General features: G+C 34.1%; 1 protein-coding gene across 10 annotated transcripts in view; it reads right to left on the bottom strand.

The window, feature by feature from the left end:
• Positions 1–17,173, bottom strand: part of EXOC6 (exocyst complex component 6) — a 225,331-nt gene that overhangs the window by 148,942 nt on the left and 59,216 nt on the right. For all 10 annotated transcript variants that reach the window (XM_019035382.2, XM_055352498.2, XM_055352500.2 and 7 more), the window contains exons 2-6: positions 16,676–16,847; positions 15,357–15,404; positions 15,178–15,268; positions 10,747–10,792; positions 761–965 (exon numbers count right to left, since the gene is read on the bottom strand). In XM_019035382.2, coding sequence (XP_018890927.1) covers positions 761–965; positions 10,747–10,792; positions 15,178–15,268; positions 15,357–15,404; positions 16,676–16,847 — 562 coding nt within the window. The remainder of the gene's footprint in view (positions 1–760; positions 966–10,746; positions 10,793–15,177; positions 15,269–15,356; positions 15,405–16,675; positions 16,848–17,173) is intronic.

Genomic DNA, 17,173 nt, shown 5'->3' with positions numbered 1-17,173 from the left:
AATCACACAGTTCGTGCCTTTTTGTATTCAATTTCTGTGGCTCAACACATCTGTGAGATTCATACATGTTGTTGCATTATCAGTAATTCATTCCTTTTTATTACTAGGTAGTATTCCATTGTATGAATATACCACAATTTGTGTATCCATTCTCCTTCTGAAAGCCATTTGGGTTGTTTCCAGTTTGGGGCTAACTGTGAACAAAGATGCTATGACTATCATGAGCCCATGTTTTTTGTTTCTTACTGATAAACACCTAGGAGTGGAACTGCTGACTCAAAAGGTAGATATATTGACTTCATAACTGCTGAGGCTTTTCCCATTGTTTGTCTGTTTATTATTGAACTGTAGTAGTTTTTAATTCACAGTTAATACTTTTAATTTGTTTTAAATAGAGAACAGTTTAGAATCTTAGCATAAAAAGGCTCCCACTTGCCTCTGGGGCTGCCACTGTTTAGCTAATTCTATACCAGATTTGGCTGGTGGTAAAGGATAACATAACACCACACATATGGAGAAGAATGCTGAGAGTTCGGGCAGTAACTAAGGAATTCATGTTAGACTGATTTTACTTAAAAAAGGAATAAATGTGAAGCCAAAGAAAACACTGATAGAATCCTTTCTAAACAATAACCAGAAAAGATAAGAAAAAGGTAAAACAAAAATAAGCATTTTATGTAAGTTAAAGAAGTAAACCTTGGATATTTTCCAGATCCTGTATTACTAAATAATATTAAATCAAAATTATTTTTAATCTCACCTGTTTCATTGCTGTTTCACCTATTTTGTCAGAATGTTTTCGAATACTTTCCAAAAAGTCTTTGAGATCAGACATGGAGATTTCTTTAATATCCTCACGGAGTTTGGGAAGATTTTCTATCATGAGCTGACAAAACCGGTATTGACTAACCCAGGGAAAGTACACATTCTCTAATTGTTCCATAGTTTTTAGGGCAGAATAGTACCTGTGAGAAGTTAAAAAAGAAAACTCTATAAAAAGTTCTTATCACAATATTTTTACAAGTAAATCTAAATAATCAGTTTTACACTGATTATTCATCAAAAAGGACCTAGTCATAGTTAAAATAAGTAAAATTAATATTTACATCTATTTGTCAAGGACAAACTATAAACCACATAAACAAGCCACAGGCTCAAAGTTGATGGCATACATTAATGTAAAACTTCTTTATTTCACTTCATCTGAATCTATAACATCAAAAGCATTATGATCAAGCATCTTAATACCTTAAATGAATATGTATAATTGTTTCAAACTTGTGAATTATAACATCTAGTGATTTGTTATATGATTTTGTATTCTGTCTCCCATCCTCACATCCATCCACACAGTATCACCACACAAAAATTACATAACATGAATATAATTCTAATTAAAATAAAATTTATTTAACTTTTTAAAAAATGTCATACTACTATTTAAGGCAATTAGAAATACTGTTAAGTATCACACACACACACACAAAAAACAGGTAAAAATCCACACTGGTAGAGTGCTTTTTCAATTCAACAAATATTTACTGAATGTAATATTTCCTCTTTTGGGCTTTGGGGGCTACTGTTTCACAGTGTGACATGCTGGGTATGCAGCAATTAGTAAAGTGTAGCCTTTGCCCTAGATAAATTGACATATATTTTCATATACATAATTTAGTTCTCTTTAGACTTCTATGAGGTACACTTCTATGGCAGATATTACAAGTAGCATTCTATAGATGAGAAAACTAAAATACAGAAAAAGAGTATATAATTTAGCCAAGAAACCATATCAATTCGTAGCTGGACTGAGACCTTACCAAACTGTCAGTTTCCTACAATAATACTCAGCACCAAAAATCTATTTGAGAGTTAGGTAGAGGAACTTTAAAAATTAATTACATAGTATTCCATATCTTTCTATTGAATTGGATGACATTAAAAGCAGGAAAAGGCATTAACTAATGTACAAAAAAGGCAAAACAAAGTAAGTTGATAGAAACTATGAGACATAAGTGAAAACAAAAGCAAGTTGAAAAGACCCACCACGTGTGGTGGCTCACACCTGTAATCCCAGCACTTTGGGAGGCTAAGGTGGGCAGGTCACCTGAGATCAAGAATTCGAGACCAGCCTGGCCAATGTGGTGAAACCCTGTCCCTACTAAAAATATAAAAATTAGTCGGGCGTGGTAGTGCACACCTGTAATCCCAGCTACTCAGGAGGCTGAGGCACAAGGATCATTTGAATCTGGGAGGTGGCAGTTGCAGTGAGATCGTGCAACTGCATTCCAGCGTGGGTGACAGAGTAAGAAACTTTCTCAAAAAAAAAAAAAGACATTATATTCAAAAGCTGTTTTAAAATACCAATTAGTTTTCTGGCATATACTCTCAAAGATAAGAGTATATTCTGCAAACTGTCACAAAATATTACAACTAATTTAAAAATTAGACCATCTAAATTTTATCTTGGTAAACATCAGAATGCTTATAATGTAAACAAAATGTACATTTGGTCAGAAACTAAAATATTTAGGTGGTGGTATGGGTAGGAGAGATGTCATTACAATAATTTTGATAATACCTGAGATATTAAAGGCTTAGATGAAGTGAAATAATGAATTATGTATTTTCAGTGTAACCCATAATATTTTAAATGCAACAGATCAATTAACAGTCAAACCACACTATCTGATCCTTGACTAATTTCCTGATTTGATATGAACTAGGTATATTTCAAAAGTATTCTCTCTACAACAGGTATGGTTTCTGAAAATTCATGCTAATGTCTACAATGTATTTGAAATCCTAAGTGATGCAGAATAAATGAAAAGTATTACCAGTAGCTTTTGCAACATACCACAGACACAGTCAACTTACTTCATAGCACAACTGTGCCTCCCTTCATGCCGCTCATCTCTCACCTCCCATCTTGGTGCTCCCATGAGACATCATCAGAGGCAAGAGAGGTCATAAGACTTACCTAGCGCCCATATACGCACAACCCAGAAATGTAGAGAGTTAAGGTCAGGGGGTTGAACTCTTAACCAATAAGAAGAGCAAGTCAGAGATAAGTTCTCCCTTCCTCTTCCTGGAGGGAAGGTTATGATTTGCAATAACATATACAACCTCCCTAAAGGTATTTAAATAACTCAATAACTCACCCTCATATTTGCTCTCTCAACTTTCCTGTCTCATTTCCCTTTCCCTAAAACTAGGATTCAGAGAACTTCCCTAGGATTATACTCCCTAAAAAAGTAGTAAAATACATGATTTTTACCTCACACTCTGCTTTCTGGGAAAATTCAGGTGAAGATATATAGAAAGTTTATCATCTTAGGCAGAGAGCAGAAGTCAGAGACCAGACCCTGGATCCTTTCTAAAATTTAGCCACAAATCTCCTATGTTTTATCTGTTTCTAAATGCAAGCAAAAACAGCACCACAATAGATTACCATTTCTCCTTTAGATACACATAATGCTGTTTTTACAAAATTGTAACAGTAATCCATAACCACTAGAAAAATACAAAACCTATAAGGGGAATATAAAAAGCACCTATGATCTGATGCTATCATGTTGTAATTAACTCATCAGCATTTGACCACATTTCCATCCAGTCATATATCTACACTTCCAATTCTGTAAGCTCATACTCTATTCAACAATATATAATGGAATTTACCTTATAAATTATTTTAAAACAAATTATTATCCTATATGTAAAGTCTTTTATTATAAGGTAATGATGTCCTTATAGTTGGAATGTTAAGTCTCTGATTTTTAAAAATAAACAAAGTAGAGCAAATTTCCCTATATGTTAAACCTCTGACAAGGTGTCTGTTTTTATAAATACAAGATACTTTTAAAAATGTACATGTCATCACTAAATGGAGAACATGTGAGTACTCTAATGATTCTCTGGCCTACAAAGTACAAATTATGCCACTGTTCTTACTTCATTTGCCTTCCCTTGGGTATTTCCATTTCACCAGAGTTTGTCCTACCATAGAATTGGTTACTTCAGTCTCTTCTATTCTTTTTAAATATAACGTCCTGCATACAAAAAAATTTACAAGATACATGAAAAAGTACAAAATTTTTATTAAATTCTAAGTGGAAAAAATAAGACACAACTATATGATGTCTGAATCACTTCCAATGTACAGACATAAAGAGATAAAAAATAAAGGGATAGAGAAAGATATATCATATTGACACTAATCGAAAGAAAGATAGATCAGCTATATTAATTTCAGATTAAACAGATTTCAGAGCAAGGAAAATTATTAGGGATAACGAACATTACATAATGATAAAATGGTCAATTCTCCAAGAAGACACAGCAATCCTTACTGTGTATGTAACTAACAACAGAGCATCAAAATATGTGAAGCAAAAACTAACAGAACTGTAAAGGAAAATAAATAAATACACTATTACAAGTGCAGACCTCAGCAAGCCTCTAACAATAATTGACAGGTTCAGCAGGCAGAAATTCAATAAGGACATAGTTGAACTGAACAGTACCATCAATCAACTGGATCTAATTGGCATTGATAGAATACTTCATCCAACAACTACAAAATACACATTTTTCTCAAGCTCACATGGAACATCAAGACAGATCACATTCTGGGCCACAAAACATGCCTTAACAAATTTAAAGGAACAGAAATTACACAAAGCTAATATCATACTTAATGGTGAGAAACAAGATGCTTTTCCCCCATGAGATTAAGAACAAGGCAAAGAAGCTCCCTCTCACCATTCCTAGTCAACATCATACTACATGGAAGCAGTAGTTAATGAAATAAGACAAGAAAAAAAGGTATTAAGACTGGGAAAAAAGAAACAGAAGTCTTTGCAGGTAACATGAAATGTATCTATATAAAAACCTTCAACAAAAAATATTCTGGAACTAATACCAACTCTGATAGAAGTAATTAAAGAAAATCTATATAAATGGAAAGATATTCCATATTAATGAATACGAAGACTCAATATCATCAACTGATGATATCAGTTCTCCCCAACTTGACCTACAGATTCAATGCAATCCCAATCAAAACCCCAGCAACTTATTTTGTGAATATCAACAATGTGATTCTGAAGTTCATATAGACAGGCAAAAGACCCAGAATAGCCACACAATATTGAAGAACAAAGTTGAAGGATAGATTGACACTACCCAACTTCAAGACTTAATACTGTATAAAGTTATAATATTAAAGACTGTATGGTAAAGGTGAAAAGATTAACAAGTAGGTTAAAATGAAACAGAAAGCACAGAAATATACAAATACAGTTAACTGAGGAAATTCAATGGAAAAAGAGTAGTTCTTTAAATAAATGCTGCTGGAACAACTGGACATTCACATGCAAAAAAGTGAATAAATAAATGTAAACAGTGACCTTCACTTTTTATAAAAATTAATTCAAAATAGATCATAGACCTAAATGTAAAACACAAAACTCTAAGACTCTAGAAGATAACACAAGGGAAAATTTAGATGACCTTGGGTTTGGCAATTAGTTTTTAGAAACACCAAAGCACAATCCATGAGGGAAAGAAAAAAAGGTAAACTGGACTTTTCCAATTTAATTTCATTAAAACTAAAACTTCCTACTCTTTAAAAACACTGTTAAGAAAATGAAAAAACAAGCCACAGACTGGGAGAAAATATGTTCAAAACACAAATTGAACCAAGGACTTGAATCCAAAATATAAAAAGCACACTTAAAAGTCAACAATCCAAAAATACGCCACCAAATTAAAAAGTGATCAAAAGACTTGGACACCTCGCTAAAGAAGACATACATGTGAGAAGATGCTCAACATCATGTGTCATTAGTGAATTACAAATTAAAATAACAATGAGATATCATTACACCCCTATTAGAATAGGAAAAATCCAAAAAAATGACAACACTAAATCCTGTGAAGGATGTGGAGCAACAGAAACTCTCATTCATTCTGGAGGGAGTGCAAAATAGTACAGCCACTTCTGAAGACAGTTTGGCAGATTCTTACAAAACTAAACATAGTCTTACCATATGATCCAGCAATCACATCCCCAGGTATTTACCCAAATTAATTGAAAATTTACATCCATAAAACCTGCACACAAATGTTTATGGCAGCTTTATTCACAATTGCCAAAACTTGGAAGCAATAAGATGTCCTTCAAAGGTGAATGGATAAACTATGGTTCATCCATACAGTGTAGTATTATTCAGTGATAAAAAAGAAATGTTATCAAGTCACAAAAGGACATAGAGGAACCTTAAATGCATATTGCCAAGCGAAATAAGCCAGTCTGAACATGTTATATATATATTGTATTATTTCAACTATCTGACATTCTGGAAAAGATAAAACTATAGAAACAGTACAAAGTTCAGTAATTGGTACGGGTTCACAGCAGGGAAGGATGGGGAAAGACAGGGAGCACAGGAAAGTTTTCAGGCAGTGAAACTATTCTGTATGATACTGTAATGGATACATGATATATATTTGCCAAAATCCACAGAACTGTACAACACAGAGTGAACTCTACTGTAAAACTATGGACTCTGGTAAATACTTATGTGTCAATATTGGTTCATCAGTTAAAGTAAATGTACCATATTAATGCAAGACATTAATAACAGAAAAGCTGCTTGGAAAGAAGAGGAAAAGTATATGGGAACTCTGTACTTTGTGTTTAATATTTCTGTAAACCTAAAACTGCTCTAAAAAATAAAATCTATTAAATAAAAAAAAAAGCAAAAGATGTGAACAGACACTTCACAAAAGAAAACATACAAACAGCCAAATACCAAATAAAAAGGCACTTATGATACTTAAAGATCTCTAGATAAGCCAATTCCAAAGGTTTTCTTGCCACTGAAATTCAACATTCCCAAACCTTTATCATCTAGATGCCCTGGATTGTGTCTAATCTAAATCCTTCCTTTCTACAGTCTAAACCCATGATTTTTCTACCTCTGATTTCACTGATGGTAAAAAAAAAAAAAAAATCTGTTTATTCTGATCTATAAACAATCAGTCATCAGGAAAATGCAAATTGAAACAATGAGATACTATTTTATACTTACCAAAATGGCTCAACTAGAACAAACTAATTAAACACCATACGTTTGCAAGGATGTGGAGCAAATGAAATTCTTATATTAATACATTGCTAATGGAAGCGTAAATGGTACTACAAAAATATTTATTTTTTAAATTATATTTTTAAAGTCTATTTTTCAAATCATATTTTAAACAGAAAAGTATTTAACGGTTTCTTGAAAAGTGTAGCATTCATTTATGCTATCACTGAGCAATTCTACTCCTATATATTTACTAAATGGAAATATAAACATATCCCTACAAAAAAGACTTGTACCTTAATTTCATGGCAGTCTTATTCATAATACCTGCAAACCTGAAACCACCCAAATAGCAACTAATGGATAGATAAACAAATTCTAGCAATAAAAAGAAATTATGCAACCACAGATGAATTTTAAAAACATTATCGGGAGTGAAGAAGATTCCATTTATATCAATTCTAAAAACACACAAAACTAATCTACGATGCTAAAAATCAGAAAGTGGTTATTTCTAGAGAAGGGAGGAGAAATTGGAAAGAGGTATGAGCAAACTGTGGGGGTAATGGAAGTATTCTTCATCTTGTTTTGGTGGCAGTGACTGTGAGGAAGTATAAGAAAGCTTTTGGGTGGCAATAACATTCAACATCTTAAACTTGGTGGCTACACAGGTATGTTTATTTTAGTATAACATAAACAAAAATGTACAAGTCATAAGTCTACAACTCCAAGAATCTCTAAAAAGCAAACACAAGAGGCTACCTGAAAAAAAAAATTTGGAGATCAAAAAAGAGCTCCTAGAAATTAAAAATTAGCAGAAATTTTTAAAAATCAGCACCACCTTTGGAAGGTAAAGATGAAATAATCTCATAGAAAAAAGAGCAAGCAGACAAAGAGATTTTAAAATGTCAAAGAAGAGATAAGAAAATTAGAGAACCAATCTAGAAGACTGAACTATTAATATCCTAGAGAAATAAGAAAACAGAAGGAAAAAAATAATTCAAAAAAACTTCCTAATGCTTAAGGATATTATGAGATTAAAGGATAATTTCCAGATTAAAAGAAGGCTCACTAAGTACCCACCACAAAAAGTACCCACCACATCAAAGCACATCATCAGGAAATGATAGACCACAGAGGACAAAGAGAATGTTCTAAAAGAGAGAAAAGGTAGGTCACAAACTAACAACTTCAAACTGTGTGTGTGTGTGTGTATGTGTGTGTGTGTGTAATAAGTCCACCTAGCACATACATCTTAGTTCCTTGTTTTTGTTTTTGTTTTTCTTTGAGACAGGGTTTTGCTGTCACCCAGGCTGGGGTGCAGTGGCTCAATCTCAGCTCACTGCAACTGCCTCCCTGTCTCAAGAGATCCTCCTGCCTCAGCACCCACCCCCCACCAATCCCCCAGTAGCTAGGACTACAGGCACGCTCCACCATGCTCAGCTATTTTTTTTTTTTTTTTCAGTAGAGATGGGGTTTTACCATACGGGCCAGGCTGGTCTCAAACTCTTGAGCTTAAGCGATCCACCTGCCTTAGCCTCCCAAAGTGCTGAGATTACAGGTGTGAGCCACTGCTTCCAACCCATACATCTTAGTTTCTAAATACCATTAATACTAAAAGGAGCTAGGGTACCCTGGAGAATGGCTGCTTCCAGATCTGAGGCAAAAAAAAAAAAAAAAAGGCACAATGAGAGCTTGGAACATCTTACGATACAATAAACACAAAAATACTCAAAGACAAAGACACAGGAACTGGCTTGAGAAGTTTCTCTTGTTAAATTTGAAACAATTTGTGCATCAAAATGAATAATGACAATAATAAATTATAATATATTTATTTTAAAAATGCGTAAGTTCACAGCCATAATCGGAAAAAAAGAAAAAAGGTGGTGGTGGGGAATAAAAAGCTCTTATTTATATATAAAAAAGCCAGTTAATAAATGTTTAAGAAATAATAGAATTTTTTAAATCAACATCTTGTAAATCCAATATAATAACGGATTAAGGCAAGAATGATAAAACTACTGGGTGAAAACCTGTTAGGAAACAGGACCCACATATTACTTATTAATTGCAAAGAGAAAAATATACCTTTTCAAAAGACATCTGGTAGACTTCCCCTTAACCAAATGATTAAATTTAGCATAACCTGAGGACAACATGACTTTATAAGCCTCCTGATGTCATGCAATGTGACGTATCACTTATGCCATACTCTTGCCAAAACCTTTTAACTTGAATCTAAACATGAAGAAACAACTAGATAAATCCAAAATGCCCTGGTCTACAAGAGAACTGACCTGGACTCTTCCATGAAAAAAATAAAGAACAGGAGGACTGTTCTAGATTAAAAGGGACAAAAGAACACATACAAATCAATGTTTTCAGGGAGGGAAAAAGACGTAAGACATTTTGGGGATAGTTGAGAAAATGTGAGTATAAATATTAGATTATATTACTGAAAAACCGATAATGCCCCAAACTGGAAAATAATATGGTAATAATTAAAAGTTAGTTATTTAAAGACATAAATATAAATACCAAAATAATCCATTAAAAGAGGTAAAAGTTTTTGCTCCTATAAAGAAGGAATGGTGAATGGGAAATAGGAAAGGTGATATCTGTTTTTTTTTTTTTTTTGGCAGCAAACATGTAGGAAAATTATTTGAATCTTTAAAATGTGAGGATATATAACATTGATTTAAAAAGAGAATATATTATTAATACATACGTGAAAGAAAATAAGACTTTCAGAATAGTTTTTGGCTTGTTTATTACAGGGAAAAAATCATTCTAGTAAATTGTATTAACTGGTAAAGCCTAATGAAATTCAACATGTAGCACCATGAAGCAGGACATACACACATCTTTTACTATAGGTCTGTATAAGATGTGTTCTGATAATTAAGTAGTTACTAACCAAGAAGAAATCATTTTTTCCCTAGTCCAAATTGTCTGATTTATTCTGGTTTTTCTATGTTACTTTTGAATCATTTGTTTTTTTTCTTTTGTTTTTTGTGGGGTAGGGGGTGGGGAGGTGAAATGAGGTCTCCCTATATTGCCCACGCTGGTCTCAAACTCCTGAGTTCAAGTGATCCCCCTGCCTCAGACTCCCAAAGTGCCGGTATTACAAGCATGAGCCATGACACCTGGCCAAAACTGCTCGTCTTTAAAATATTTTAAACATCACTATATCCAATGCTCCTATGACAATCAATAAACTACTTTAAATTACTTTCTTTTTCAACTGTCATATATGCATTTGAGTTATAAAACAGAATGTGAACTACTACATTCACCTAGATTGTCAAAATATAACTGTCTACACTCTTTTCCTTCCACAATATGCACTTAGCCCTTAGTTACATGCAATTAGTATGTTGGTAAGCTAATCAATATTTTCATTCCTGTTCGGCTATTTGTACTTGATCAACATTACCAATCCTTGATATCATTTATAAAGGACAATGATTTATTAATAAAAGGCTAAGATTTGCTTTAGTGGATTATCCTGATGCGCAAATTTTAAGTACAAAGGTTAGTGTAATGAAGAAAGCAAAACTCATGATTCACTATGATTTATAGTAAATGTATCTGTCCTTTCAATAATAGAAAAAAATTCTTATTTAAAACAATAGGAAAAAAACCAACTCACCTTTTGGCACTCATCTGTTCTTTCAGCTTACTGTACATTTCTAGCACTGCATTAAAAAATATAACATTTTAGCTTTCAAAATGAAAAGAAAATATTTTGAGACATGAAAATAATCAAAGCAGGAAAGAGTATATTACAAATTCATTAGACTTCTACAACTTGAGTTAGGCTAATATTTTCAAATAAAATGTTAAATACTTCAAGTATATGAAAACGTTTATTTCCTTATATACTGAACATTTCATTATATACACACACACACATATATACATATAAATGTATTATACTGAACCTGGAACACTTGTATATGCTAACCACGTATAACTGAGACATTAGCCTACTAACAATTATCCTATCCAGAAACTACTAATATTTCTTCCCTGAAATAGAACTGGAACTTTAGACTTTAGTTATTTGAGAGAGAAAGTTGAGTGTGAGATTCACTGATTTTTGACTCAACATACCAAATAAAATAACACACTTGTGGTTAAACTCACTATAAACAAAAGTTTATACCAAATCCACAAAGAAAAACGTCAAAAGCTTACAGCAGTAGGAGTGAATTATAATACAACCAGAAATAAACATAACAAAGCATCTTTATTCATTTCATCCTTTCTATCAAATGCAATTGTTTGATAGAAAGGAATGCAATTATTCAATAAATTATTCTTTGCCAAGATAATATAGTGTCACTAAAAAGGTTTTAAACATTTTTACCCTTTAAACTTAGAATTTCAAAGTACAGAATGAGTACACACTTTGCTTTCCCTCTACAATATGGACAGACAACATTTTTTTCCAGATTTTTCTACAGTCATGTGACTCCTCCTAGGGGTCTCCAAGTTTACAAAAAACATCGTTTATGTGTCTGAAAACCATAAAAACTGCAGTGGTAGCTGTAGTGAATCAACCCTGACTCTGTCGCCTCACAGGACCCTATGTATATATCTATCATAGCCTCTATATTGTAATGCAATTTTTTTCACATTTTCCAACCAAAGCATTAGAGGGAACACATAAACTGGGAGAGAGCCTGCTGCAATAAGTATAAACTTTCTTTGAAGTCTCCAATCTTAACAATTCATGTGAATTTCATATCTACCTCATGCTATTTCCATATAAAAATAATGCTTTCCTCAAAAACAGTAAAAACTAATACACCAGGAAAATAAATGCATTGTTTACGCCGTGATTTTTTTTTTTTTTTTTTTTTGAGACAAGGTCTCACTCTGTCACCCAGGTTACAGGGCAGTGGCACGATCATGGCCTACTGCAGCCTCAACCTCTTGGGCTCAAGTAATTCTCTCACCTCAGCCTCCCCAGTAGTTAGAACCACAGGTACGCCACCACAGCTGGCTAATTTTTTTTTTTTAATTTTAATTTTCTGTAGAGACAGGGACTCCCAATGTTGCCCATGCTGTTCTCAAACTCCTGGCTTCAAATGATCCTCCCACCTCAGCCTCCTAAAGTGCTGGGATTACAGTCATGAGTCACCATGCCCAAGCTATGACTTCTTACATCCTTTCATACTCCTCCTAATCCACGGAGGAGTTAGGCAACTGCACTGCAACTGATGACTTACGTGTCTTTATTCCCATAAGATCTGTGAACTCCAAGTATCTGAGACAGGTCTCAGTCAATTTAGAAAGTTATTTTGTCAAGATTAAGGGCATGCCCATGACACAGTCTCAGAAGTCCTGAAAACATGTGCCCAAGTCGTCAGGCGTACAGTTTGCTTTTATACATTTTAGAGAGACATGAGACATCAATCAATACGTGTAAGATGTATATTGGTTCAGTCTGGTAAGGCGGGACAACTCAGAAGTGGGGGCTCCCAGATTAGAAGAAGGTAAGAGACAAAAGGTTGCCTTGATCAGCCTTCCACTGAATATACAATTTAGTCTGGCCCAGCGAATCTGCATTTTTATACAAATAAAAGGGCAGAGGAAGCAATCAGATATGCATTTGTCTCAGGTGAGCCTCAGAGGGATGACTTTGTGTTCTGTCTGTCCTTTGTCCACAAGGAATTTCCAGTGGGCAAATTGTGAGGGAGTATGTAGCTTCTTATCTTTGTACCTATCTTATTCAGGAGGAAAATAGGAGGCAGGTTTGCCTGACACAGTTCCCAGCTTGACTTTTTTCTTGGCTTAGTGATTTTGGGGTCCCAAGATTTATTTTCCTTTCACAGATTGTAGGATCCTTCAAAAGCTGAGATTGTGTCATTTCCAACTTTATAGTTCCAATACCTACCATGATGCCTCACACACACACACACATTTATAAGTGGATAGTAGGACAGAAAGATGAATAGAGGAAAGCAGGTAGTTCTGGATGTGGCCATTAGGAACACAATATTTATATGAACTAAGAGTTGCGGCCTAGCCTTAAAAACGAAGACAGTAGCAGTAACAAACGGCTGACCTCTACTTCCCTTTATTTCTCTATTTTACGTAGCCCAGTAGGGGAATAAGCTGAATTTGGCTCTTGCTCATTCCATCAGTACCCAATTTTTAAGGTTTATTATCAGACAGGGACAAAACATTCAAACTTAGAGGACATCTTCATGGCTATTACAATGCACCTGACGGTGGCAGAGGTATTATTAAACATGACTATAAGGAAATAGGTTTCTCAACCCTGAAACTTAACATAATAAGCCAACATTTTATTTACTCAAAGTTTTTATGTAAATATACCTGGTCCATCAGAGATTAAGCTGAGTAGAATTTCATTGATTCTAAAAAAAAAGAAAAGCTATTCTCACAAGTCAAAAAACAGGCCAGGCGCAGTGGCTCACGCCTGTAATCCCAGCACTTTAGGAAGCTGGGGTGGATGGATCACTTGAGGCCAGGAGCTTGAGACCAGCCTGCCCAACATGGTGAAACCCCACCTCTACTAAAAATACTGAAATTAGCCGGGCATGGTGGTGCATGCTTGTAATCCCAGCTACTTGGGAGGCTGAGGTTGCAGTGAACCAAGATTAAGCCACTGCACTCCAGCCTGGCCAACAGAGTGAGACTCTGTCTCAAATAATAATAATAATAATAATAATACAATTTTTTTAGCCAATAAAATCTGCTAACAGTTTTAACAATATAATTTGTAGTCTAAGCTAAATTTACATTATAAAAATAGCATATAGCGGGTGCAGTGGCTCACACCTGTAATCCTAGCACTTTGGGAGGCCGAGGCAGGCAGATCATTTGAGGCCAGAAGTTTGAAACCAGCCCGGCCAAAATGGTGAAACCCCACCTCTACTGTAAATACAAAAATTAGGCAGGCATGGTGGTGGCGCCTATAATCCCAGCTACTCAGGAGGCTGAGGCAGGAGAATGACTTGAGCCCAGAAGGTGGAGGTTGTAATGAGCAGAGATCATACCACTGCACTCCAGCCTGGGAGATAGAGTGAGACTCCGCCAAAAAAAAAAAAAAATATATATATATATATATATATAATATAAAACATCTCATCATCTCATTCTATTCTGCTGAATATGGAGGTTTAGGCTCCTTCCTAAAAAAAAACAATAATAAGTTTAAAAATGGGACAAAAGATGGATTCAGCTTACTATATTAAAAAAAAAAAAAAAAAAGGCCGGGTGTGGTGGCTCATGCCTGTAATCCCAGCACTAGGCTAGGACAAGGGGATTGCTTGAGCCTAGGAGTTCAAGGCTGCAGTGAGCTATGATCATGCCACTGCACTCTAGCTTGGGCAACAGAGTGAGACTTTATCTCTAAAAAAATTAAAAATAAAATAAAAAGAAAAAAAGTCATATACCAGCTTCCTTTTGTTTGAACAGAATGCATCCAACTTAAAGTATATTAAATCCAGGTAAAGAAAATACTAGTTAATTTCCTCAGAATTTATCTGATGCCCAAGTAATATCTAGCCCTAACAAAGAGACCAGAAACAGCGTTTCCAAAATACAGGAGGAAAGGCAAGAATGGTGAAGATCCGGCTCTTTTGATGTTTTTCTTACCTTATCAGCACAATGAGATTGTGAGCAAAGCAAAAACAACCTGCTAAGTGACAAACAAAAAAACAATGGAAAACTAGAGGTAAAAAATCAGGCAAATTAGGTAAAGGTGAGAAAATGTAACCAAAAGACTCTCCCCATGGGAAAGTATTCCGAGGAAAAACAAAAAAGGGTTATGGGGGACAAAGGGCAAAAGAGGCCAAAAGGAAATGGAAATGTAGAAGTTGCTGTTCTAGGAAACTGATGTGACATATAATCAAACAAGAGCTTTCTAACATGACAAAAGCATGAAAATTCAGGGAATAAAATGAACCTGAAAGATAAGCATGGTCTTTGTTGTGAGGCAATCACCAAATAATCTGTAATTCCCATACCAAAGAATCACTACTTGCTATTATTAAATTACAACTTTACCAAGCCAAACATTTTATTATAGACAAGTTTAACTCACCAGGAAGGCATAACTGCAATTTTTCTACTACAGTTGTAATATTTCTCTGCTGAATTCTACATCGAATGATATCTTCTGTGTGGACTATCACCTTAGAAAAGAAGGAATGTTCATATTTTTAAACAAACAGTTAAAGAACAACTACATACTGAATACCCAGAAAAGTATCATTTTCTCACCTCTTTTCCAGCATCTTGAAACCTTCGGTTGGTATCAGTAACTTGCACCTTAAAAATTTAATTTCACCTTAGTTAGACAAATATGCATAAAACTGCCCTGATGTAACTGCTCACCCTTGTAATCAGATCATGCTTCATGAGAAACTTAGAACAAAGAAATGCAAATTCAAATTAACTCTACAGCTTGAACTTGAACTTTTGATTGAAAAGGGCTTTTGTTAACTTCAATTACTTATGACAGTTCTTTTTAACAGATTCTGTGGCAAACTTCTCAAATTTACTCAGGATTTTTGAACTTTACTTGCTTCTCTAAGTCTGTCAAACAATTCAAATCACTGACCCAATTGACCACTGGTCCCCTTTTGATAACTTCAATGAGGTCTATGTGCCATTCATTGTCTGTAGGAAATGGTGATTGCATTTTATGGTAATTAAACATTCATACTTTGCTGAATGCAAACACTGGGTGGTTGATTAACATCAAACACAGAAATTTCAATCCACAGCAACATTTTAATGCTGCAGGTGCAGGCAAAGCTCAACCTCAAATTTTCCCACATATTAAGTGACTCATTAGGTCATCATAGTAAGGAAGCACATTCTGGTTTATTAAAAATCTCATTAATTTCTGAACAAAGATGCTCAGTGACCTCATTGATGCTGTAGTTAGTCTCTTGTTATCTGAATATCCTTTATACAATGGTTTTCTAATCATAACCTTTGGTGAACCAGGGTCATTTTGTCTGCTAAGTGCTCTAAACGTAAAGAAAGATAAATAGGACAATTCTTATAATTAAATATTTTTTATCCTGACTGAACAAATCTAGGTCTCTTTTAATAAATAATGTTTTAGCTATATGGCAGAAAGTGTAGACCAACTTTCTTTAAGAAAAATACACACTGCTGTTAAACTTTTCAAAAAGTTTTAACATTATTAAATAATGCTAAGAACAACTATTTATCGTAAGTTTTTAAAGGAATTTTAGAGGATAACATTTTATAAATATTGTACTAATTGTCATTTTAGAAATTCAAAAACTGCAAATAGGGCCTTTCATTGTATGCATGTTTTGAGTTCACTTCCCTGCATGGAAAGAAATCCTGTTAAGTCAGTGCATTACTTGCTTCAGAAAAAGAGAATACTCCTGTCATTAGCATGACAACTGTGTTAATAGAGCATAAAGTGCATTCCCTAATACATATACTAATTCACTTCTTGAAAGTAACATACTTAATAATGACTTGTACATATGTACTATCAACTAAGACTTGAGTAATTTAATGAGAACAAAGGCGAACAATTTTAACATATTTCTTACCTTCAGTTTTTCTGCATCAGTCCTTACTTTAAGGAGTTCTGTAATAGCATCTACAAAACCCTGATGATGAAAATTACACATCTTTTCAATTTCCTTGTCATGATTACGGATACAAGCATCTAACTTTTCCATAAACTTCTTGTGCGCATTTGGTTGGTCATCATACACAGACCTGAATGTATATAAGAAAGCTAAAATTAACCAAAATGTATTATTTAGTAAGCCTGATCTTTGCAAGAGGTGATATCTTAAAATTAAATCTCTGAACAAATAAACTGGTGATAATATTACCTTTAGCAGAAATAATTTGCGTGAAAGTATTTTATTTCTTCTTGAACATGATAATATTAAAAGAACCACACAAGCTCTAGATATAGCATGAGGTATCTGGAAATAAAGGTATGAGGCTCAGGAGATGTGGGCCTAATACAAGTCTTTAACATAACATACTAACATTCAAAAACAAAGAATTACTGAGTGAATGAATGATTAAAGAAT

Source organism: Gorilla gorilla, chromosome 8 (genome assembly GCF_029281585.2).
Source record: "Gorilla gorilla gorilla isolate KB3781 chromosome 8, NHGRI_mGorGor1-v2.1_pri, whole genome shotgun sequence".
Taxonomy (NCBI): domain Eukaryota; kingdom Metazoa; phylum Chordata; class Mammalia; order Primates; family Hominidae; genus Gorilla; species Gorilla gorilla.
Note: the sequence above shows the minus strand (reverse complement) of the source record. Positions and strands in the feature narration are given on the sequence as shown.